The sequence below is a fragment of the Botryllus schlosseri genome, chromosome 2, assembly GCF_051294905.1.
Source record: "Botryllus schlosseri isolate E-star chromosome 2, Bs_hap1, whole genome shotgun sequence".
Classification (NCBI taxonomy): domain Eukaryota; kingdom Metazoa; phylum Chordata; class Ascidiacea; order Stolidobranchia; family Styelidae; genus Botryllus; species Botryllus schlosseri.
Window position 1 is genome coordinate 33,393,881 of NC_137237.1, and position 27,206 is coordinate 33,421,086.

At 42.3% G+C, this 27,206-nt stretch overlaps 3 protein-coding genes across 4 annotated transcripts in view; all 3 read right to left on the reverse strand.

Moving 5' to 3' along the window:
• The window catches only part of LOC145434472 (sarcoplasmic/endoplasmic reticulum calcium ATPase 1-like), a 402,254-nt gene that overhangs the window by 198,865 nt on the left and 176,183 nt on the right, over window positions 1-27,206 (reverse strand). The gene's annotated exons all lie outside the window — the stretch shown is intronic.
• Window positions 5,555-12,738, reverse strand: LOC145434476 (N-formyl peptide receptor 1-like). The gene has a single exon (XM_080311836.1). It carries the CDS (start codon window positions 10,532-10,534, stop codon window positions 9,464-9,466), a length of 1,071 nt encoding a protein of 356 aa, XP_080167962.1. The 5' UTR covers window positions 10,535-12,738; the 3' UTR covers window positions 5,555-9,463.
• LOC145434478 (ficolin-3-like) overlaps window positions 12,887-27,206 on the reverse strand; it is a 45,025-nt gene continuing 30,705 nt past the window's right edge. The window contains exons 2-6 of the mRNA XM_080311838.1: window positions 25,433-25,774; window positions 25,204-25,358; window positions 25,043-25,139; window positions 24,804-24,900; window positions 12,887-14,145 (exon numbers count right to left, since the gene is read on the reverse strand). Coding sequence (XP_080167964.1) covers window positions 13,833-14,145; window positions 24,804-24,900; window positions 25,043-25,139; window positions 25,204-25,358; window positions 25,433-25,751 — 981 coding nt within the window. The 5' untranslated portion in view covers window positions 25,752-25,774 and the 3' untranslated portion in view covers window positions 12,887-13,832. The remainder of the gene's footprint in view (window positions 14,146-24,803; window positions 24,901-25,042; window positions 25,140-25,203; window positions 25,359-25,432; window positions 25,775-27,206) is intronic.

Sequence of the window (27,206 nt, forward strand, 5' to 3'; positions counted from 1 at the left end):
CGGTCCTCTATTTTGGCTGATAATAACAGACCTTAGCGTGTAACTATGCAGTTACTCACGTATTTTATTAGCAGTTCTACGTTTGCATGTATATTTAACTTTATATTCGTTATTTAATTCAAGTAATAGGCTAATTAATCTGTCTTTCACACAACTGGCAAAATGTTATGAATTTGAATCATCACTCATACTTTGAAAATTCAATTAGACTTGAATTGTGACTTGACTCGTGACTTGACTTGACTTGACTCGACTTGACTCGAGTCACCTTAAAAAATCGAGTGACTTGACTTGACTCGAGTCACCTTCGAAAATCGATTGACTTGACTTGACTCGAGTCAAAATCTGCAATGACTCGAGATGACTCGTGACTCGAAGGTAGTGACTTGATCCCAACACTGCTTCGATCTGACATATCAAAATCACCTATCGACACACGCGTCCATCTTTTTCATCACTATTAGTCCTTTTATGTTATCCTTTATTTATTTCCATCCAGCAGTGCACATGTCTCTTGATTACGTCGCCTAGCCCTAGAGGCCCATGTTAGTATCTGATTTTGGAGACTACTCCAAGTCTTTTCGACACCTTCCTGTTCGTTCATTGTATCGCAGTCTTTCGGTGTTTTGAAATGATGAAAGTTTTAGAAAACTGATGATGATGATGATGATGATGATGATGATGATGATGGGTGATTTGGGCAGTGGGGATGAAAACATAAGAGTGCACTAACATCAAACATATGATTACGTGTTCGCATCGTTCGCGGTCGTACAAGACATATTCCATCGGGAAACGTAATCAACGCTCTACCTATAGGTGTTAGTTGTCATCGAAGATGGTCAGTAACAAGTACATAAGCGCCGACTTTTATTTTTGAATGGGGTGGCGGCAGGCGCGTAGCCAGGGGGTAGTCGAAACCCCCTTCTTTTGAAACGCAAAACCCCGTCCTTTGGAAATGACCATTCTGATGCTAATATTCAGTTGCAAGTTGCAATTCAACTAGTATTATCAGTGTTACGCGCGGCCGCGACCAATTAGCGAGATTCGTCTGTGCACGCATAACACCACGCGATCTCCCGCTGAGATGATAGCGAAATTAGGTCATCGATAGCCGAGCGTTCGGCATTCATCGCTGGACTGAGCAATGAGCATGAGCAATGAGCATAACACGGCGCGACAATTCTGGAACACGAAAGACAGACAAAAATGATGATTACAAACGCGCGCGGCCAGCACAATGGGATTTTACTTAGTATTGAGAAGCTCGCATCGCGACAATTGGTTGTTGAATAAAACATCGATTTTGACTGCATTGCTGTCATTTCCCGATTTACATTCGCAAAGCATAATTGGACCAATGTTATGGGCACTGGAATAAATTCCAACCAGCAGGCACACACAATAGTACACTGTTCAACTTTGCGCTCCGAGAATATTTATTACAAAAATGGTTCACAAAATATTTCAACGCTTTAATTAGAAGAAGGTGAACGTATATTTGGTCGTCAAATCGCGATAGGAGATGGTGTTTCTCAGAGCACTGAAATCGACGTTTCTAACGATGAGGTCGAATTTGTACATCTAATAAAGGATCGTTGCTAAAATCAGCATCGGTAAGCTGTGCGAAGTGCATCGTAGTGATCAATTTTATCAGACTGCACAATCGGCCGGCAAGGTTGCGCTGATAACGAAATTGCAGACATGCCGCAAACCCGCAATAATTACAATTACAGGGTGCGCTAGTCATACCTAAATACCCAGATTCGGCAACGGCAACGAGCCGAGCACAATTTATTTGGACGGGGGCAAAGTTTTATTCTAAAAGATACATAAACATAGACAATATTACAGTCAGAGATTGTTACTGTTTGGCGAAAGTGTTTCTGCGGACGGTAGCAGGCCTGCATGCGGACGCGCTAAAACAAACCACCGACGATAGTACACATGAGATATCGATGACCCGTTTCAAATACAAATGATTCTCCCTAATTTGCAGTACGCAGCATCGATAATACGAATTAGTGAATTGGCATTTCAAAAGGACGGGATTTCTAGTTATAAATGAGAAACTCCCTGGCTACGCACCTAGGGTTTTAATACCGACAACGCGCTGGTTAATATCAGCCCGGGGCCTACGGCCGACCGATAAGCCTGTCGAATTTGGTCGTAAAATGGTGTTATCCACGTGTTATTGCAGCAAGAGCAATATGGGCGCATGCTCCGACCTTAGCAATAGAAATACACTTCTAATAGTTTTTAAATTCGATCCGCGATATAGAGCCGTCCATCAATGAAGTTTATTAGTTCCCGTTCAAACTAATCAAATAAATTCAGAATTTGCGCCACCGAGAATCTCGTGTTGCATCAATATCTGACAAGTAATTCAACGCCGTGCACTGCACAATGCGCAGTATTAATAACAAATCAAACACTGACAAGTGACACCGAGGGAATACTAGTGAATAAAGCAGACAAGAATTAGTAGCCTACAGATGATAGCAAACGAGAAAGCGCGCATCTAATCAGTAATTCCTCAACTTGCGCACAGCATAATGGCGGTTCCGAGTCTGACATCGCGACAATTGTTTTCTCAATATAACGACGTTTGAGCTGCATTGTTGCATTTCCCGATAAAAGTTGGCAGAGCCTTGTTAGAGTAATGAATATTGAATATGCGCACTTTGCGCAGGAATGATTTTCAATTCGCAGGCATACACAAACACACTGTCTTATTTCGCGATCGAAGCCTCCAATCAGAGAGACCATCACGGAACTAACTCAAGAATTATTTTGTAAACGAATATGGGCGCAAATACAATTTAATTAAGAGAAGGAGAACGTAAATTCGCTCGTCTGGCCGAGAAAGAAGATGGTGTTTCTCAGCGCAAGCGTGTCGAAATCAACGTCGTAAACGAGGTTGCTTCGAATGTCTGATTACTAATCACGGATTACAATTTATTTGGGCGTTTTAAGCACTAGTTCGTCGTCGCCGATGCAGCTGCGTATTCAATTATTCGCGCACGTCTCGGTTAATGGTAATTAGTTGGCATTTACGCGCTATCACGTACTCGCTAATTGACAAAGCTGATGATTTAAAATCGCCGACGGCGGGTGTTCAGTCTTATTGTATGGGGTGGCCGCCACCCCATAAATTTGTCATGGGGTGGCTGTGCCACCCCGCCACCCCGTAACTCGGCGCCTATGAACAAGTATACATCAACGTTTTTGGAGTACTCCAGTATATTTTGCATACTTGTACCACTTACTCAACTGGTTGTGAGTTTAGCCTATTTCCACTTCTACTTTGACAGATTTAGTTTTTAGGCAAAATCAAGCCTAGAATACTTCTTTTACTTACTTCGAAATTGCTAATTCTAACTGTAGTTTAGATAACTTTACGACAGAGAACCAAAGATGAATACTTGGACGACCTCTGACTGTTATGCAACATTAAGTGGTCTGACAAATTATTCAATCACACTGGAGATTTATTTGTAAGCTAGGTTATTTGAGCCTAAGGTCTGAACATAATGAAGTTTTAGCTACTTCACCACATCAAAGTACGATGGATTTATAAGGGAAACTGCATCGTACGATTTTATTCGATGATTTTGTCTCTGCCGGAATCTGTACCATGTTGTAACCACAACAGAGCTGGTATTGCCGTGGAATATAATTTTTTCCTCGATGTGAATCAAATTGACGCAGGTAGCGCTTGGGGATCAATCGTATTCAGGGCCCTAACTTCCGCACCCAAAGTCGCTAATTGGCGGGGATTCCGAGCTCAAAGTGGCTTAAAATTTATTCGTTCAACTATATCAGTGGTTCGTAACCTTTTTTCCTGCAGTGCCCCTTTTCAGAAATTGCCTAGGTCTGGCGCCCACCAATATTTTAAAAACTAGTAAAAACAACAGGCCCGGTCGGTCTTTTTGAGTTAAGACTTTACTATTGGAAACACTTGAATTGCGCACGAGGACCACTCGACTAATTAAAGCTATAATAATTGTATGTGCTATACTCGGGATCAAACCAAGGTTGTTAGAACAGCCATCGGGTATACGGGCTCATACCATCTGTTTCAAGCTCGATGTACACATACAAAATTCACCTTCGCGATTGGCAATACGGAAAAGTTGATTGTATTGGGTTTTGTTTTTATTTCTTTGTGTAACTAGTAAATCAACTGAGAATGTGGTGGTACTGCACCCAGTTATTAACTTTAATATGAATGTGAAAACATTGATCTTGCGGGACCGACATATTGTGATAAAACAATCCACCCTTCTACGACTGGTCGTGCTCAAACCATACTGTCCGAAACGAACTAAGTCCGGCATTACGCGGGGGAGTTTGTATAGGTAATAAAGCTCCTGACTAAAATACTTTTATATCGGCTTACAAGGTAATATGTCATTGTGTCACTGTGTATTCGTTGTCTAGTCGCATCAAGCGCGGCAATTGTTTGAAATTCCGAATTAAATTATGTCGTTTTGGGTCAAGGTTTTTTTCGCCGTCGATCTTGTAGTCAGCACGCATCGCTGAGTCGCATGTTGGTCTAAACTTCATACGTCCCGGATTGTCTTGGCATGGTAATGGGCGGCGTCGAAATACCAGGGCCTAATAGCCATGTACGTGCACGCAGGCTGTGTAACCTCAAACTGAAGCAAACCCAACGGCCTCAAGCGATAAGAGAAATATACCTTTCTTTTATATTTGCGAATACAGCGGTCTGACTCATTTCTGTAAATTATGCTTATTTTTCTCGAGGAAGAAAACTAGTAATACTAAATCGTGGAAAGAAATTTTTTACGTTGAATAAATCTTTTGAAATAATTCTCAACACTTTATAATGATTTAAGAAAAAACCATTATGCCCCATCCGAGCTTGGCGCCTCCAAATTTGATGGCTTGGGCTGCGGGAGTTACGGCCCCGATTTTAGACGACATCCACTTCTACCAGGGTTGTAATGACTCGAATCACGTTTTTTTTTGCGACTCGACTTGACTCGAGTCATTTTTTCGAATGCGTAAAATAACTCGACTCGACTCGGGTAAATTTGTGTATTGACTCGACTTGTCCTCGAGTCATTGTGCAAGACTCGAACCAAGTCATAAGACTCGAGACTAGGACGGCCAAGATGGACATTTCATTGTAACTTCGCAGAATAATAAAGTCATCTCGTGGGTTCGATCCCCGGCCGGGTCAAACCAAAGACTTGAGAACTGGTAACTGCTGCTATCCTGCTAGGCGCTCAGTATCCGCGGATAGCATGGAAGAGAAAAACGGTGGTGCAGACTAGATGACCTTTCGGTCGTATCGCATCTCCGTCGTCAAAGCATCTCGATGGTGGAGGCGAAAACGAATACCCCCTTCTCGCCTTTCTCTTATTCAGCGCAAGTTCTGAACAAACGCCTAAAAAACGCCTGAAAAGTTTCCAAGTGCTTACTGCGCACATATCCCACGAACAAGATTTAGATTTGAAAATACCGAACCCTGTGCTATAGAATAAATGCAGGCTTACATAGTCTTAATAACTATTTATTGTTCAAATTCAAAAGGTAAGCGAAGTTTGTATTAATAATAATTCGAAACGTGAAATACAGCAGTACCGAATCAATACTGCTTCGGAGTGGACAGAAAATAGTTACATAACACCAAAGAAAACATCTCGAAACAAAATTCAATAATGTGCAGAATATTAAGTCGGTCTACACTCTACACCAGTGGTCGGGAACCTATGACTCGCGAGCCGTGAATGGGTCTTTTGGGTATCAGATATGGCTATTTGGCAAATTTTCAACTTTTTACCTAATTTATCAATATTGCAGCAACTATTTGCAACTTGATAGTTAATTTTTCTAACGGCCTAATTAATTTTTATACCTGCCATAATAGTTATTCTCGCGGCAGCATAAACATGTCTGAAAGAGGTCAAGACAGTAAGGTATCCATACTAAGGGACTCGTATCCCCTTTTTAAAAATCCTCAAATATAAGCTGCTTTCGCGCCGCGACTAACATCACTCGCGAATTCGATCTACCCGATAGCGAGCGCCTAGAAATCTTGGGTTGTACGATACCTTGATTGATCAAAGAGAAAAGCAGACAGCATGGCGACGCTTGTATGACAATATGCCGCACACTACGAATCCCATCTATTAGTGCTACCATTACGTCAATAATTTTAAATTGTGACGTAACAGTTGATTGACATGTATGGCTCTTTGAGAGTTACAATTGAAAATATTGCGCCAATATGGCTCTTCGGTCGAAAAAGGTTCCCGACCCCTAATCTATACCTACTTAAATTGAAAATATAAATTATATATGCATATACACTACAGCAGTGGTTCCCAAACGGTGGGGAATTCCCCACTGGTGGGGAATTCAATGGTTTCTTGTGGGGAATAGACGCATCTGTTCAAAATAATATAGAAGACAGTCTATATATTCACGGAGACACATGCGCAATTACCATTACCAGTTAACTGCTCTGGAATGTGTGTATCGAAAATTATATCGCGTGTTGTTCACAAAACCTCATTTGTAACTCTGGATGGCCAATCATGGCGTCACAAACGCATCCAGCACGACTAGTTTGACATGAAATAATGCTTTCGCGAAATTTTTAGCCTTACTGGTATCGGTTCACAATAGTTTTATGTGGCGGTTATTGGCGATTATCTTGCGTACTGGTGTGGTTGTGTGTCTTGTGTGGTCAGTGGTGGCTTTTGGGGTGGGCGAGGTGGGCGGTCGCCCGACTCCCCCCCCCTGGTCGAAGGGGCCCCCCTATCTGGATTTTGCGCTTTTTTCAAGGAGAATGACGAAGAAACATGGAAATCCGTGCACCAAGCAAGAATATGATTCCGTACAGATGTGTCAGTCATCATCAAATCACTGCATTTGTTAGAAAAGTCCCGTGACCCGATAATCATCACGTCTCTGCGTGTGGTAGAATTACTTAGTTTTGATGTAGTCTATCCTTGCACACATGCAAAATAGACATGGCCGAATCCAGCACCTGGGCAAACCTTTGCGGTGGTGAAAGATAGATAATAATAACCGATACGGAAGGGAGGTCTGGGGGGCGGAGCCCCCCAGAAGTTACGGATAGATACTCATAGGGGCCCCCCCGGTAAGTCTCGCCCAGGCCCCCCCCGTTCGTAGGGCCACCACTGTGTGTAGTCAAACCAGCAAATAGCTAGCTGCTCTGTGATGACAAAAGTGCTGGGTAGTGGAGAACAGGACCGTAACTGCTGCACCACAAACCTCCTTGCGATTTAATATTGCGGAATATCTGGTTATTGGGTACCCTTCCCCCACGAAAATACGCTGAATTTATAGAAATGAAGACTTTGGCGCATGCCATTACTGCGCCAAGACGCACCAAAGGCATATGAGGTTATAGGCCATGGAACATGCAACTCCGAGAAGTGTGCCAGAACGATCAGCAGCGAGAAGACCTTGGCCGAGAAGGAATGCCGTTGTGGTGACCCAAAACTTGTTTTGACGAGTCATGTTTTAGTTAATCAGTTTAATTCAACTGTCCTTTATTAGCATTCCGTTATTCTCCTCGACAACTCTTAATTGTTTTGTTTGATTTAATGATTATGGTTGATTGAATTGTTACATCGTTCGTTTTCGTTTACCTTTATATTGCTCAGTTGCTGCTATTTCTTTCTCCATTCAACTGTTATCGGACGAGCAAGCAATCTTGCGAATCTCACCATTTACATGTCTTCATTCTGAAAAAGCTGTTTCCGTATAATTCGTTTGGACTGCTTGAATTTGAGATCAGAAGAAGATTTGATAAGCAACAGTTTGACTATAGTCCGAGCCAGATTTAGTGTACAGCAGACAGGATCCGACACCTAACAAAGCGCCACTCATTCACTTCAGTGACGCGTCGGAACAATATATATATGCAATATACATATATGTTTAATTGGCTAAATGGCTGGCGCCGAATGTTCCTGTCCTGACGATCTGAACCCTACAGGACAAATGCCATTCCGCAGGGAAAATTATTTGCCAATGAAGCAATACTAATTTGAATCCTCACCGGCAGACAATTGTGACGCTAATGGATCTATCAGACTCTTGAGACCTGGTGTAAAAGGCCATAGTAGCCGAACACCATATGTACAATACTAACAACAAAAACAACTAATTTGAAATCGTGTGTGCATTTTAGTTTTGGCGATTTCCATATCTTTTGACATAGCAGATAAAGGAGGCCACGAAATAGCATAATGTAACTGAGTCAATATATACCAACGGGTCCGCCCAAAGATGATCAATTCTTATTTAGGGGTCCTACCTTTTCCAATTCACCTCACTCAGCTCTACTCAAATCTGATTACGTGAGCAGAGAGGGGATAAAAAATTGATAGCACAATATATGCAATTCCTAATGATATTGGCCGATTAAAGCACGAATTATATAAATTTTACGAGCTTCGCGTGTTTAGTCGAAATAAGGCGACGCACTAAACAGTAAACCCATGTAGCTGATAAGTTGCAGAGAAAAAGCGTACAGGCTCACTGGGGCTGAGGGGGTTCTGGGGGCCCAAGACCAACGTTTTTGGCGGGGCTGAAAAAGTGCTGTTACGGTCTTGGTAGGGAATGAAGGCTCGGAATAAATCTGAAGTGGGGAATGAAGACAAAAAGGTTGAGAACCACTGCACCACAGCGTACACTACATGCGATGACTAAAATTAAACACATATCATTCACGAATATGGCAAATATTGAACAGTTACCACGGACAGATAAAGCTTGGTCGTTAAGGGATTCGTTTCAAAGCGGTTCACCTTGACCGTAAGAATATTGAAAGAAAGTGCGATGCATTACGTAGCGCGACTTTGATTTTGTCGTATAGCTGCAGTGATCGATCGTTGGATTGTCGGTGTACGCGCGATCGCTGATTTATATTCTGACCAATATCTGTAACGAACCCAAAGCCTGGAATATAAATAAATTGGAATATCAAGTAACAAGAAGCGCGATTGCGGGTGGGCATGGGATAGATAGAATTGACAACTTGCGATACAGCAATGCAAATTTTTGTATAATCGCGAAATGACCAGTTATTACCATAATTGCTGAACATACATCGCGTGCAAGACCCTCTGTACTATTAAGAGGGATTTGGGTTTCCAATGCTAGTGTAAACCGGCACCGGTCTACTTCCGCAATAATGAAGAAGTTGTGGGCACGCCTTTAATGAAACTCAGGAAGCTTGGACTGACCAATCCAGACTTGCAGTTTCCAACGCAAAGCAAGATATTGCATTTTCAAATACTTTTTCCAAAAGTCAAGCTCAACATTATCGATTATACGACATTGTTCAAGCGAAACTCACAACTGCTACCGACAAGTTGACTACAGTTAGAAATATTGTTCTGACATGTAACAGGACTGTTCCACCTCTTCTCACCATACTCAATTTTCTCGACTGCTAATTTGTTTCGGCCCATGCAATTTTCACTGTACGAGTACCCTTCGGCGGAACAGTTTCAAGGGTCCCGGCATCGGCCATTGCATTCATTGGGGGCGTTCTTTCACACTTTATTACCTTTCGCATGTCGTCTTTGAGACGTTTCGCTTCGTTTCTAATTTCATTGGAGGCGTAGTAATAGAGAATTGGGTTAAGACATTCCGTGAAGCGAAGAATACCGTTCGGTATGAAGACAAATAACAGAAAATGTTTGTTCTCTAATATTTGTCGCATAGTGAGGATTAGTATTTTCCCCGTGCAATCAATGCTATAGCCTACTAGGAAACTGATTACTATAGCTTTCAGTTGTAGCAAAGCTCGTTCCTCTCTCTTTTTTGAAGTGGAACTCTGTCCTACTGTGGTTGAGGATCTTCGAGTGGCAAGGTGATGAATTATTGCAAGACAGAGGCCGACGATCGTGATAGTTGGTACGAACACACTCAATGAAATTGATAGAACCGACAGCACCTGCACCCGCATGGCTGGCTTGATATCCATCCAGCATATCTTTCCGTTTTTCCATGGTTCGACTTTCATTTGAATGTAATGTGGGAATGTCAGCAGTGTAAACGAAAATATCCAGGAACCAGCAAGCAACATGCGGCAAAATTTCACAGAAACTTCTCGTCGCCCATCGAACGCGTGCACGACCCCACGATACCGGATGATGCTCAACATCAAAACGTGATGCACCGTGACCATCGTTGTTGCAGTACTAGTTGAAGTTATCATATTACACACAAAAGAGGGCAAGGTAAAGTGCGCCACGTGCACAACTTGGTAGACAGTGAATGGGCTGATGCATGATGCTATTAGATCTGTAAAACTTAGTCCGAGAGTAATAGTGACGAAGACTGTCTGCTTCATTCTCAGTAGGATGACTATCATCACGGCATTAGTAACGAATCCAGCAACACTCAACAATCCAAACGTGACAACAGTGCAAATTCGTTCGACCATGCCAAAGTTCTTTTCGAGGACTTCCGTACCGTTGGCATTCAGATGCTGTATCAATTCATCTATATCCAGCATGTCGTATAGCCTACTTCTATTGTGCGTTTAAACAAGGAAACTCATCATCGACTAAATCAGTAAACCCTCTATTTCACTTGACACAAAAGCCGTCAGGAATTCCCAGTGCTCCACACCGAATAGATGAAATATTTCCTTGGCCGAGAAAATATAAATAGCGGACTGCTGCTGAAGACGTGCGACATGTGACTACAGATAATGCAGGATGAAATCCAGTAGTGGGTTGTAAGTTCCTGTGATTGCGGTCAATCGCAGTACACGCGTGGTCGTTATTTCTACGAGGAATATTGAATACCAATACTTTCTCAGTCGATTTAGTCATGTTTGCAGGATAAGGTATTGTTCGTTGTCTGCCTAATTATATGTTTCCGTAGTAAAATTGTCGAGTTGAGGTCAGTACACAGTCGATCGATAGTTCTGCAAAGAGTATAGGCACCAGTGATGAGCGGATATTGATTCCTGAGTATCCGAATCCGTCCGACTTTAGGCCCTCATAAACATTCGGCGTACCCACCCGTATCATTTCATGTCAACCACGACAAAGAAACTTGCTCAAACACAGGTTCGCGAACGGCATATTACAACGCACGGTTGGCGGTTACCTTCGATGACAAGAGATTTCAATGCCATGTTACTGGAAATCCTCAGAACTGTAACGAAGTATTTCGATGTTCATTTACCACAGTGGTTCTCAACCTTTTTTCCTCCAGCGCCCACTTTCCGAAATTATGGTGCTCCAGCGCCCCCTCCCCATATTGTAAGGACAATGGGTGAGAGTAGGGCCGTACCAGCCCGTCGTCAGCCCCCCTAAAAACGATTGTCTTGGGCACCTATAGCGTGATAAACCAAACTCATGAGGGCTTGACCCCGAAGAACCCCGTCGAGTGATTTCGATGGTCAGCAAAGTTTATGTGACCTGGTCGCCCTAGGAGCCAAAGTTTTCCATAATGCATGAATGAAATAGGTTGTACTTGCATATATATGTCACTATAAACTTTTTATCCTCTCAGATCACGTCATTAGATTTACCAGTAGCGCTGAGTGAGCTGTTGTATTGGAAAATGAATGCCAGGTAATTATTAATTGAACATATTCGGGCATGCCCGTTGGTACAATTAAATCGTTACATGTTATTTTGTTACCTCTTGTCCGCTATATAGTCAAAAGTTATTGAAACGCATGAACGCATTAAACTAAAGAAAGCACACGATAAAAAATTGGTATTTCGTCATTGACAAATAATTTTCTCTGATGGATGTTATTAGTCCTGTGGGTGCAGATTGCGACGACATGATAATTCGGCACGAGCGATTTAAACACCTATGGACAATTAGACTCATCTACATCGAAGTTTACGCTCAACATTAGGGCCTCTTCGGTTAAGGTCTTCTCGCTGACGATCTTTTTTACACACTTCTCGGAGTCCCATATTCACCGGAACTTCATGTCTTCGTGCATCGTAGTGTGGTAATGGCCCACGCCGAGATACCTATTTCTATTCATAATTATGCGTATTCTTCCGTAAGGGAGTCGTAAAAACATGATGTTCAATGTATGTTCATTCACCGAAATAATTTAGGGCACCCTTTGAGCTAACCTATAAGGGGTTTGGGTTGCAGCAGTTTCGGTCTTGGTAAGACGTCCAAGTTCAGTCTGTCTTTTTGGGACTTTGGTATTGGAGATATTTCGCGCTTTAATCGCGCTCGAGGGCCATTCAACTAAAATAAACCATATAATATTTGTGTGTGCTATATTCAGGGTCAAATCAAGGTTGTTATATCAGCAACAATCGGGTACGGTATCTTACCCTGTGGTTCGAACCCTTCAGAATTCACATCGCCGATTGATAATACGGGGAAATTAATGGTATTGGATTTTGTCTTATTGCTTTGTGAAACTAAAAGTATGTCAAGTGAGAATTGGATGCATATATCTGCTCAAATTGGATTTAGTACTGTACCCAGTTATTAATTTTAACATGAATGTATTCCAAACAAAGCAACTCATATTATATAACGTTCATGTGAGAGTGAGGTTGTGAACCACAACACGAGATGGTATCATCCTTTATGATACGATGAAGAAATATTCTGACGATTTAATTTTGTAGCTCTCAAATATAGGTATATTTTGTTATTCATTTCGTTCACAAAGCTTCAAAACTTATTTTATGTACAAAGGGCTCTCACTCTCAATCAAAAGTGATATACAGGGCCTTTTTCTTTGATTTTCACACGCTGTGCGCTGCGGGATATAATACCTAATTCGAAATATTTTGTTGAAAATAACCCTAGCAAGTGTGACAGCAGTGTTTTAAATAACGCGAAATTGGCGATCTAAAATTACGCGCAATTCGTTTTATATAAATTATAATAACCCACTACATTTATGTAAACATATGTAGCAAACATCGTCGCGTAGCGAGACCAAAATTTCGGGATTTGACACATTTTGTGGAATGTTTTATTCGTTCTGAATACTCAGAATATGTCCACGGCGAAGCCATTTTTCTTCAGCGCCCCCTTGAGCCCAGCGCCCCCCATATCGCCCCATGAGCGTTTCCGCCCCCTTCAAAATCGCCGGCGCCCCTTGGGGGGCGCTGGAGGCAAGGTTAAGAACCACTGCTATAGACAATCAGTTCTACTATAGAGTAGGGTTTAAAATCAAAATCAAAACAAACATCTTTACATGTAAAACATAGCGCTAGTTAAAAAACTTTCTTTCTTTTTCAAACATGATTACGTATAGATTAACAAAAAGAACAATATTTATGCAATGCTCTGGCGAGATAGCGTATATTGGTATGGTCCTCAGCTTCAACACCAATACGTTATGAGTATGAGTGCAATCGAGGTCGACCACAGAACTCTAATCGAAGTGTTGTAGGTTTATCCAGGCTCTTCCTCGCCATATCATCCGCGCAAGCGGTGTCTTAGAAAGCCTGAAAGTGGGTCGTGCTGCAAATTGGCATTTGCAGAATCATAATATTAAAGAGCTCCAGAAGTTCAATATACAATTGAATAGTATAGTTATATTGGAATGAACCCGAATATGTTCGGGTGGCACTCGTCAGGGGTAATCGTCAGCAACCAGTAGAGAATTGGAAAGAACATAGTATATCACCAATCGTATCACAAAATATGACGTTACGAGCTTGGAATGAAATCTCAAATAAGAGAGCATTCAATGCGTTCAATCATAGTAAAGAATACCGGACTGGTGTAAATGAGAGTCGCAAGGTCGTCTAACAGTAGGCTAGGGCATATATACATGGTATCGAATAACCATCCGTTCTAATTCACAGCCTTTTTCGAAATTTCATCTCAGTGAAGCGCAGGTTTCTTTTGTTCCAACCATTATCGGCATCACGCCAAACAATTCCCCTCCAATCCGACTTTTTAAAATTCCCATTAAGATTACTGTGGTAACACCCGACATACCACCAAGCTCCCTCATGAGCAGATGCACAATTACTGGAACTAGTATCATGATCAGCGTCTATGGTTGTAAATGGTCGATTGTTATGATATGCGAGGCAGTCGGTTGCGTTTCCTGAGTATCCGCTCACTGTCAGTCTGTAGTTGTCCGTCGATGGACCGATTTGGAAATTGCTGGGTTAAAGAATAAAATGTTGAACACTATTACAGATGAAAATGATATGTTGGCTACATGTTTTCCATTTGGATAACTTATCATCAGTCCAAGTTGATACGGCTAGGAACTGGATCGCGTTACTTACTCTCTGCGAGTCAGCATATTTTGTCGGAGATTTGCATGATGTCGATATGAAGCCTCTTTAATCATACGGCTTCGGCCCGAAGTTCATTTTAGTCTCATAGAAGACATATCGTCAGTTGTCGTCAACTATATCATTGCACAGCGATGTTTTAGCGCTATAGATCTGTCTGTGATTACATGGAGCGGTTATTTATCGATAACAGTGGTTATTAACCTTGGATCCAGCGGTCTAAGGGTGATTTAGATTTGGAAGGGGTCAGAAACACTCAGTGGGCGTTATGGGGCCGCTGATAATGGAAACATATGATAATTCTATAGTACAGTGGTCGGGAATCTTTTTTGTCAGAAGAGCCATATTGGTTCTATTTTTTCCATCTCAACTCCCAAAGAGCCACACTTTCCGATCAACTGTTACGTCACAATTGGAAATTCGTGACGTCATGGTAGCACTAATTCGAACTCACCACAAGGGATTACTCGTGTGCGCCATATTTTCTCTTTAAAAAATTGTTTTTATTGTTCGAAAATAAGCTCGAAACGAAAGGTAAGACGCAGACGGGCCAAGCCTCACCAATGATTACGCAATTCATCGTAAGTAGCTTAGAATTTATCATAACTGATATTAATGTGACTGTCACACTGATTCCGAAAATCTAAATACTTATCGAATTCTCAATTCTCGAAGTATTCGGCGGTAATATAACGTTGCGCTACACGCATAAATTTTATCGCCGGTACTACACAGAAGGTGGAGAACGTGGAAAGCTCTGGCGTTGTATGTAATTCGAGTTTATAATTGTGAATGTCACATCCACAACAGTTCATTTCGCGCCGTAGATCAGGAAGACAATGTGAATGTGAAAACTGAGTCTTGAAATGAGCGTCGCCATGCGTGATATGTTCTTTGATTCAACGCATCGCACAATTCAAGATTTCGATTCCGATACATCGCCAGGAGGTTCGAGTCACCAGCCATTTAGAGGGCGTGGGTTCGAATCCCATCGCTGCCATCACGCCAGGATACGGAGCATATGTACTCCCTGTAGCACAACGAAACGATGTCGACACACGATAAACGTTTGTTATTGAAGAGACATCGTAACAGCACGGGTATAGTCGTTTTATTAGGCAATTGCCCTTATTGGGCATTGCCCTTTCCGTGGAAAAGGAGTTGGAAGCAGGCCGATCAAGAGCAGCCTGGAAAGCTATCGGTGAATTAGTTGGCTTCAAGAGGACCCGCGTGAAGGCCTGTACGGAAGACCTCGCAGCACACTTCGAGACCCTGTTATCTACACCTGCACCGGACATCGATGTGCTCGTTGCACCGCCTTCACTAGCAGCAAATCCTCTAGCGATCAATACAACCCTGATCACGCTTGGTGAGCTCAAGACAGCCATGAGTGGAGTACCACAATTCAAGGCCACCGGCACGGACGGCATCCCAACGGCTGCTTACACCTCGGGCGTTGCACCTGTGCTCCTCGACGTCATGAATGGCGTCCTCGAAGGCGGCCCGGTGCCCCCCGAGTGGCTCGAGAGCGAAATCGTCCCTATCTACAAGAAAGGCGCTGCGAGTGACCCAGCGAACTACAGAGGCATCTCCCTGATGCAGACCGCTGCCAAGCTGTTCGACCGAGTACTGCTCCTTCGCATACGTCAGCAACTCTCTACCAAGCTCCTGAATGCTCAGAATGGATTTCGACCATCCCGCGGTACAACAGAGCACATCCTGGCACTGCGCACAATCATTGACACCTGCCGCTCACACAAAAAGAATGTTGTGGCCGTTTTCGTTGATTTCGCGAAAGCCTTCGACTCGGTCTCGCGCCCAGCCATGGCGGAGATCCTCAGATTCTATGGAATTCCTGAGGTGATAACGTACGCCATTATGGCCCTCTACACTGACACACGAGCGCGAGTCCGAACAGATGACGGCCCAAGCGGAGATTTCAACACTTCGGCTGCTGTGCTTCAAGGTGACACCCTGGCACCATTCTTGTTTGTGGTCATCCTTGACTTCGTGCTGCGAACGGCCTTCCCGGATACTACGAACTTCTTCGAATGGCGGCCACGGCAAGGAACGCGCACGCGTACGACTCGCGAGGCAATCCACGTAGGTGTTCTTGCCTACGCAGACGACCTAGCCCTGCTTGCCCCGAACACCGCATCGGCACAGCGTCTCATAAACCAGCTAGAGGCCGCCGCCGCTCTTGTTGGCCTCCAGATCAACGCTAAGAAGACTGAGGTTCTGGCCATACCAGCTCTACCGGCGAACGCGACACCAATTCAACTGGGAGATATCGATCTCAAGTATGTAACGAGTTTTGTATACCTCGGTATTGACGTCGCTGACTCTGGAAAAGCGCTCAAGGCGAGGCGAGCAAAGGCCTGGGGCGCGGCAAGACGGCTACATAGCCTCTTCCACTCAAGTGCCTCAACCCAGCTCAAGACCCGCATCTTCCGTGCCACTGTCGAGCAGGTTCTTCTCTACGGAATAGAAGCACTCACGCTGACAGAAAAGCTGGCTAAGACACTCAACGCCAACTACGATGCACTCCTCCGCTACGCACTCGGCATCCACCACCCGGAGCACATATCCACCAATGCTCTGCGCAAACTCACAAAAACAGTCCCATGCCGTTTGCTGGCTGCCGAACGACGCTTACGCTTAATCGGTCATCTAGTGCGGCATCAAGACGATCAACCAGCCGCCGCCATCATCAACCACATTCCGACGGAGCCATGGCGCAGAGGTGGCTGGAATAGAACCACATGGCGCTCAACAATAGAGACCGAGCTAGCGCAATGCGGGCTATCGCTCGAAGACGCCCACGACCGCCCACGATGGAGGCGCTTAATAAGGGCCGAAAACTCATTATCTTGATGTTCGTTTGTTTCCTGTTTTCTTTTGCCCTTTTATTTAATTGAAAGACGATATATATATATATTAGGCAACTAAATAAACGGTGCAATCAGAGAACTAATCAATAGTCTGCCAATTAACAGGAGCCGAGGTTCGGCTCCAGTATAACACAAAAAAACTGGCGCATAGAATTCGCGACTGATATTGGCCGCCGGCGTGACAGTAACTTAAATTTGATTATTTTGAAGAGAGGGGGCCCTAGCCCCTAAACCTGAAGAGGGCATATTCTTGCTGCAATATTGATCAATTCAGTACAAAAATAAATGTATGGCAAAGAGCCATATCTTATACCCAATAAAGCCATATATGAGTCGCGAGCCATAGGTTCCCGACCACTGCTGTAGTAAAACAATAGTTGAATAGTAGTATAAATTCACGTTGCAAATTTAAATTGGATAAACTTTGTCAAATCTAGAACCTTTTCGTCGCACTTGGCGCGAAATATAGCGTCGACGTGTACACCGTGTTTCCATACATGCAGTGGTTGTTATTATAATTCGCATAAAATGAAAGTTGCGTGCATCATGCGCCTGATTTTAGATCGTAAATTCTCCCTGAGCACACTTCCGTCACGCTAGCAGTATTGGACAACTAGAAAATTTTAAGCTTTTCCGAATTATATTAAAATTAGATCTACACAGAATTTTCCAAATTAGATTAGAATTAGAACTACTGAACGGGAACGGGACCCCCATAACGAAGGCCTCGTAGCGATGTGTCGGGAGGAAAACATCATATTTCGATGGATTGCTCATTTAACTGAGCAAAATGTGAAGTATGAAAATGGACAGTTGGGATTTCAATATCAAGGGCTAAAACTTCTTATGTTGGTATACCTGTTATTGATGACTCTCAGTCTCTATTTTACAGCTAAATCATAGGAATTTGAGTGCAATATAGGATCTGGGTATTTCTGTTTTATTTTAAGGTCCAAATCTGGGTTTTTCCAAATTATCTCGGTGGCATCTCTGCTTGGCACTGGATTTCCCTGTGCGAGAGGGTTATTCTTGTTAACTCGCTGCAAAATGCGTCGAACAAAGAGGCATTTTCAGGAAACCAATAAATTAGATTAAAACTAACATTAGAGCATAGAGAATTTCACAAATTAAATTTGTATTTGAATTAGAGCATATAGGAACATTTCACAAATAAGATTAGAATTAGAATTAGCGCACTGAAAGATTGCACAAATTAGATTAAAATTAGATAACTGGCATCTCGCTTAGACAACTTGAATTATCTGGTTGTCCAGGTCTGTGCGCTAGATTGTGTTTGACAAAAATGTTTCGAACTAGATGTTGCACCACGCAGCGCGCAACGTGTCTAAATCTGAGAAAGAGTCACGGTACAAATTTTAATCGCGTGCTGAGCCCTTAGAAGTGTTTTTGTCGAAATAATGCAGCTGTACTATCCTAGTATTGTAGAGCTACAAAGGAAATCGTCAGTATATTTCATCATCGTACCACATTGGATGATGATGTTGGTGCTGTAAGCTACAACCTCTCATGTACGTTGTACAATATGAGGTATTTTGGCTAATTAAATTCAATGTGAGCATTGGTGCACATTCTCTGGTCCTACTCCGATCCTGTTTTAAAAGCCCTGATCCGATTTCAGTCCGACTCCTCTGCCGGATTCTAGAAATGACCATCATCCGGACCGACAAACTCCGATAATAATTATCTACTCACACAATGGTATTGAATATTGATTCAAACAATGCAAACGTAAAATGAAAAACTCAAAGATCAAGCCCAACCATTTTCTGAAGTAATTATGACAACTTGGACTTAGCATGTGGTTTACTTCCTTGAACTTTTCACTTTAACTATTGCTTCGAGGGTGGAAGAGGGTAAGGCTGTCCTGTTATTGGTAAAAAGTACTGATCCGTCGCCGAACCGGCTTCGGTCCATGCCCCGCTCTAGTGAGCATCGGTTCAAACCACAATGTCAGTTGATTTACTAGTCGTACAAAGCAATCACACAACGAGCATACCATCAACTATCAACCAATCGCAGAAATGGTTTCGGGATGTGTACATTGGGATCGAACAGCGATGAGCAGATATTGATTTCTGAGAATCCGAATCCGTCCGACAGCTCGAGTCTCTGACGAACTATCAGTCCGAATCCGAACACACCCAACCAAGAATCCACGCGAATTTGAATAATTCCGTCCGGAACCGAATCGAATAACTTTACCGAAGAATCCTAATTGGACATCTGAGCAGAGTAGTCTTTACAAATGCTAAGGTTAGAGTTAACTGATTTACATTTGCTTGGACCTTCGACAGAACAGCTTGTGAGTGCCACCAGTCCTATCAGAACGTCTTTACTGTCCGTGTTTGGTCTTTGAGCGGACGATTTTTTCTTTTGACTTGAAATCAAACGTCACTCCTGATCAAAATTATCCAAAATATCCGAAGCAAAAGTTACAACTATCCGAAAATATCCGAAAAAAATCTGCAATAGAAGCCGAATCCGATCCGACTGTCTCAAAATGTAGCGAAATCCGGTCTGAACGCTATCCGAGTCCGTCCGATGCTCATCACTGGGATCGAGCCGGATAAGCATCATCGCATACCCGATGGTAGTTATAAAAACCTTGATGTTATCCCGAATATTGCACATACAATTATTAGATCGTTAATTAGTCGATTAGTCATTGTGCGCCAGTGTTGGGATGACTCGAGTCATGACTTGACTCGAGTCAGACTCGAGTCACCTTTTTCGTATGACTTGACTTGACTCGAGTCAATTTGCTAAAATGACTTGAATTGACTTGACTCGGCGTATCAAAAATGTGGATTGACTCGTGACTCGGAGCAAAATTCACGAGTCAATTTCAAGTCATCAAGTAATCGGTGTCGATAAAAATCATTGTATCTTGCATATGGTCGTATTGCTCGCGAAACGCTCGTGTAACCCGCGAAAGCGACTAATCATTCAATGATCTTGCGTTTCACTGTGCCTTCATTGTTCTTTCTCAAATAAATTAACCGCAAACGAAGTGATCGAAGCTTATAGCTTACGATGTCGTAAACTAGTATAGTAAAGTAATTTAATAGTAAAATGTATATTTCTGTTTTCTGTTATTACCTTAACCAAACCTCTTGGTTGATTGAAATTGAATTCGAATAGAGTTTATATAGTAATCAACCATTGGCGCAGGCTCGAATGTTTGTAAAGTGCATCTTATCAATTCGTTTCTCTATTCTCTATTTTGGCTGGTAACTATAAACTGAGGCTATGCAATTACTTACGTAGTTTAGCAGTTCTAGGTATATGTGAGCGATACAGCGTCTTCTTGGGTGTATATTTAACTCTATATTCGTTTATTGGTTCAGAATCAATGACCACTCAATATGTATTTCAGACAGCCAGCAAACTGAAATGACAAAATCATGCCTCATACTTTGAAAAGCCAACTTGACTTGAATTGTGACTTGACTCGTGACTTGACTTGACTTGACTCGACTTGACTCGAGTCAACTCCAAAAATCGAGTGACTTGACTTGACTCGAGTCACTTTCGAAAATCGATTGACTTGACTTGACTCGAGTCAAAATGTGCAATGACTCGAAATGACTCGTGACTCGAAGGTAGTGACTTGATCCCAACACTGTTGTGCGCACAAGCATGAATATTTCCAATAGTAAAATCCGAACCCGAAAAGACAAACCGGACTTCGACGTCTTACCCATCATTTTTAGTACAATCCTTAAAATATGGGGACGCCATACCATTTAAATTTCTGAAAAGGGGCGCTGGGGAAGGGGGGAGGTTAAGAACCACTAATTTATAATATAGCAATGGCCCGAATCTAAGGAAACTAAACCTATGGTAGTGCAGGCTGGTAACTCCGAATCTTCTCGTAATACAAAGATACTGTGCGCAAAATTATCACCATATTTCATAAGTCTCTTCCACCGGCCGCATGATTTGGACACTGTACAACAGAGGTCTCAAACACGCGGCCCGCGGGCCGCATGCGGCCCGCCAGAGCATTTCGGGCGGCCCGCGACGACATTTCAGATTTTCATTAATTTTTCCACATATAAGTGCCACATATATCCTTTCAAGTTGTAAATAGAAAATCACCTTTTAAATTGCTCCGATAGCCTAAAACTACTCATCAAACTTCACTATCCGCGACCATGCAGTAGAGATTCCCTATTTTGTCACATTTCCAATTCACGATGATAAACCCTGACCCTTAGACGATATTCGTTTATAGCACTATACTTAGACGATTGGTGACTAAAATTTGTGAGTTAGACTTGGACGCGACCTTTATTAAAATTACTCAGACTCGGGCTGATTCGATGGCCAATCGAAAATGACCGTAGTGGACTCGGATGGACTCTGAAAGCCGTGACCTGGTTAGAACCATGGACGCAACAAACTAGTTGCGTGTCATGGGAATAGTAATAGATCAGAAGGTCGCAGCTTAACATTCGCTAACTAACCAAATAGTTATGGCAGCCATTGGCAATCTGTTAGTTATATCTTGGGTCGCTAAACCATGTTAATAATGCCACTCAAAGGTATCGAGTATACCCTAGTGGTACGCTCCAACGATGTTGTTCCGCGTTCCGAAATCTCTATAACTATGACACATTCATCAAGCTATTTATATTGTTATTTTCCGCTCCAATATTCGAAGGTAATTGACCATGAGCTTAATAACCCACTTATCCGGAGTATACCCAAATCCTGGATTGGGCTGCATTGCTAAACCCCAAATGCTGTGATAGCAGATAAATCTCTATTATCAATCTGTTAAATTCTTAATATTCATAGTAGCTGCAAAATTATAACGTGATAGCTTTCAGGATAATAATATATATTTGTCCGCTCACATGGCGTCTATATCTTAGAGTAAATTACATTTTTATGATGAGTGTTGAATGTCAGTCTGTTATATTGGCTCACTTTCAATAGGACAATTTCATTCCATCAAATACGGCCTACTTTGAAAGACATTTAATAATAGCCCTGTTGATGCTGCGGCCCGCGGCGTCGTCAAAACTGGAAAATTGGCCCGCGAGCACATTTGAGTTTGAGACCTCTGCTGTACAATATTACTTGAACACCTAGCAATATGGTTTATTAGCAAACATATAGAACAGTAGGGTTACCATACGTTATCCTTTTTTAGGAAATTGAAAATGTTCTCCGAATACGCCTAAATGTCCTCATTTTTGGCAATTCGTTCTCCTTCACAGCTTTTACAGCTAGGCTAATGGACAGGGTTAACTGAAGATCGGAATAAACGACGCGAAATAGGTAATACCGGCGTTCGAGCGGGTGATTTGAGATAGACAGGGTTGCCATACCGTCCTTATTTCTGAGATTTGTCCGTCCTTATTTTCAAAGGCCAGGTCTTAGAAAACTCAACTGTCCTTGTTTCTAAGAAATGCCCTTCTTTCCGACTTACGTCTTTATTTTGTCTTATTTTTGACAACTACACAACTTCGATCGTTTTCCACTGGTATATTCTAAAATAATGATTTTGCGTCGAGAGTTTATGCCATCACAAATGAAAATAACTCCCGGCGTGTACACATCACAGGATTTGACTATAATAGTACTAGTGAGATCATAGTGTCGTAAACGGTGTGGACACCCTTTGGGTTTACATCATACTTTTCATTCGGTCAAAGGCAATTTAACGGCCATTTCTGACCAGCTTGCCCAGCGCTAGCTTTAATAAAATGGTTATTAATGGAAAGCTGCTACTCTACTGATTACGAAAATATCAATTTTACTCTCGTTCGTGGCCCTAGAACCCCAAAAATCATCCTCAAATTTTCCATTGTGACACAATTCTGTCGGGTAAAACGAGAGTGCAGCTCAAGAGAAACAACCTGACACGTCAAAGAGACAATCTCCATCGCAAGGCTAAATTTGAGGCTGGATTTTTTGGGGTGGGGTGTCCAAGGGCTATGAGCAGAATGAAATTAACGTTTTCGCAATCAGTACAGCTTTCCATTGATCACCACTTTATTAAAATTAGCGCTCGGCAAGCCTGTCCAAATGGACGTAAGATTGAAATGACGGTAAAATCCCAGCTACCTGTAACGGTAAACCTAGACCTCAGGTGTAGTGAGATTCATGAAGCACTTTCTAATAACAAGTAGTGGCTGGAGCAGATTGTTTCTGGCAAAAAAGTATTCCAATCAAAGTAACAATATAGCATTATCTATTGGGAGAGGCTATACCAGTGCTAGCGGACTGAAGCAACTGCAAAAACCACAACACCAGGTTCTCCGTATCATAGTCAGGGCCCCAAAGTGGCCGGGATGTGTATCAAGCAAATCACTGCTCAAAATATTCTAAATATAAAAGATATGCGGAAACTAGAAATAACAAAGTTTATTTATCAGTGCCACTGCCCCGAAAACGGTAATAAATTCTCCACCTCGGTATCAAATATGCACGGCAAACGCGCGTCCACGTCGTCCAACTACCACATGGTAGACAAAAAAGATCATCGCTCTATCAAATATGCCGGACCCAATTTGTAGGACAATATCTTTCCGGCTATCCGACATTCATCGAGCATGTCCTGTTCACATTCAAGTCGAAATACAAAGAATAAATCCTGGTCAGCCTCTAGTTTATCGGATCACGACGTGATATATCGATCTCGCCTTCCAACACTAGCCGCTTTTTTGTCTCCCGTCCGTTTGTAATGTCTTCTTTTACTTTTCATTCAGTGTGCATGCCTCCTTTTTACATCGAATAAGCCAGGTTGGGGTCTGATTTCGAAGAATACTCCAAGTCGTTTTGAAACCTTCCTATCTTTCATTGTATCGCAGTCTCGTGGAGAATTAAAAGACGAAATTATTAGCAGTAAGATGAATTGCATATGATATGCCGAAACTCATATAAATACAAACGAAGTATGCAAAAAAACGCTTTTTAATCTAATTTTTCGACCGTGCTTATTTTTGGGTCCAAGTCGCTGGCAACCCTGCCTATAGAACAGGGTATTTCTCATACGCCAGGGTATCGCAGTCGAGGGTGTGAATGCTATCACCTAGTGAACATATGGGTTTACGCAATCAAGAAAATGATTATGCGTGTACTAATCGGCACCCATAAATTAGAAAAGGCGTCACCAACACGAGGTTCGCGACAATATATATTTTGCGACCGCGATCTGATTTGACATTAGGAAAGAATGCTAAGTAAAGCATTTTGAAATGCTGAAATTGAGTGTGTTGTTTTTGTTTCAAAGTAAGCTATTCGCCTGTGCCTAACATCACTGTTCTTCACTAGGTGAAACTGCGTCAGCGGCGGCAACAGCATTCCATCCAGAGAGAATGAGCTGATATGAATGGGCATATTGCCTTGACGTGCAATGGCTCAGACACTGCCATTACCGAAATGCTTAGAAAACTGCCCAGGGCTTCCCTCGTTTCAATATGACTTGTAGAATCAGTACCGGCTAGCCATTATGGTTTGTGTTCGTGTTTACAATGAACCAATTTCTAAAGTTCCACTCGACACAAACTAGAACATTTCAAATGGACTCGCTACTCCTAAATGATATAGCCTTAGAATTATTACAAATTGCAAAGTATTGAAAATATTGCCACACCTGTATTTAGCGAACAGCTGAATTCCATTATTTGTGACCATGTTGATTTTCAACTCCACGCCCCCTTCCTTTGTCAGCTGGTACATGGACTCAAGTCCTGAAGAAAATCACAATATACGTTGGGACGACTTGCATAAATATATCCCTGTTATAATTTTTCCTGAACATATGAAGGTATTTATATGCATCAGGCGAATGATACTGCTTTATGAAAGCAATTATTCCGTAGTTACACATACCAAGCCAAAAATCGCCTTGTAAATTCCCAAATCCAGTAGCGTAATCAGCCCAGTTTCGAAGAAAATCAACGTCGCCGATCATTCTCCGTTGGAATACCTAGATGGATGCCGCACCCATTAGCCTATATGTCTTATATAATGTGAGTTTAGCCTGAACTCACTAGCCAATTTCCACCTTCATCGAGAACGTCGCAATAAACTTTAATAAGCCCAATAAAAGGTATGTACAACTTGAATACTCCACCGGATTCGTTTCGTACAGATGCGTATTCAAGTTCTACGCCAGCACAGTCGATCCGATTGAACATTTCAACGACTATATGAAATAAAACATGAATTATACTGAAGTTACTACACGCATAATAATGCATCTTAGTGACGATATCATACCTTTCCTTATTTTGCTATCGATGCTGTATTCGACGGCTGTCATGTTAACTTCTCCCTTTAGTCCCCGAGGCCCGACCGGCCCAACTCGCCCCTTCGGCCCGATATCACCAGGTCTGCCAACGGGTCCTTTAGGTCCCGGGTCACCGCGAGCTCCACGGGGTCCAGCCTTGCCGACCCTAGTCACCACACCATTCGTAATACCCGTATTTGCCGAACACCATTGGTCACATTGATCACAGACAATTCCTTTGAAATACGATGATGCAGCGAATGCACTGCACACATATGCAAACAGCAGGGTCAATTTGAAAAGTTCCATAAAATATTCAAGTGTATACAGGCCTGAGGGTCAATCAATGATAGTATTATAGCTTCAAATAGGAGAATGGTAACATACAATTCGGTATTGACTATGAAGTTTAAGATATCACATGACAACGTGATGAACCATGCCACTCGTATATGCGAACCTTAATTTGTACTGACCGCGGTTGGTAACAATGTAGGTCCTGGCCTTCACTGCTCTGGAACAAACCAAGTTCCATAAAACGCTATTTCCTAGAATTTATTCAAGTTACAATCGGTGCTCATGGGCAGAATCCCCGTGACACGAAAGAAGATCTGGATACAGGCGATCAATTGTTGTCAAAATACATCTTGAATCATTACACCTGTTGATATCTGCTATCTGCGGCTATGTTAATGATGAGTGGGCTCGACAAATTAAAATCCACAGTGGTCGTTTTCAGACTCTACACGTTCTTAAATACGTTTCGAAACACGCATCAGTCTCATTTTTATTTTGCAACGTTGGATCGGATTGTCACAAACACATGTTCATGTTCATCGATTCGCGAGAATAACAAAGAAATCTGAAATTTGCTGACATCTGAAAATTCATGATCCACAAAAACATGTTTTCACGAGTATGATGAGTTGATCACCGATGATAAGTGGTATTCATTACCGTTATTACTTGACATCCAGTGAAAATTAGTCAGAACGACTACGTTGGGCCTTGAGTGGCCTATCAGTTATTTTCGACTAACTGTCGAAAAGACCATTCTTATTATGTAAGCATTTATAACCAGGTTAAAAAGCTAATGAAAAAGTCAGTCGTTCTCCGCTACCAACTACTTGAAACATATGAATGGATACGCAGTAGGCCTACACAATATCGACAAGATAGCGTAATGGTGGAGCGTCCGGCTTCTTGATCGGTCGGTCGGGGGTTTGATCCCCGGCCGGGCCAGACCTGAGACCTGATTAGTAACAAAGGTATCTATAACTTCCCTGCTTGGCGCTCATGCATTACTGGGATAGCATGGAGGGGTGGTGCAAGACTTAGAAAGCCGTTAAAGGCTATATTTGCACCTTCCTTGTCCAGCGGCATATGCACATCATGCACTCATGGTATGCATATATGCACAGATCGTGTGTATGTGTATCATGAGTCGGTGCGTATGCCGCAAAAACATCAAGGACAAAATAAACTACGTCCTTTCCTTTCCATATACAATATGACTTCATAGTGAGGGATTTATAAGGCATTTATCACTAGATATTTGATAAGCTTACCTAAAACACCTGCCGTAAAATAACTAGACTTCGCTTCCCTCGCATCATACTGTGTTACCCTCAAAGGTGTCCCCGAAACTTGCGTAAATTGTCACGACTACCGTAAAATCTCGCTCTTGATGTACATTACTGCCTTCAAGCAGGAAACTATAATTAGGAGAAAATTACTCAGACAGACATCGTTAATTTAAATTTG

Bases quoted from the DNA above. Each gene is read 5' to 3' on its own strand.
- LOC145434476 (XM_080311836.1), bottom strand. From the start codon at position 10,534: ATGCTGGATATAGATGAATTGATACAGCATCTGAATGCCAACGGTACG.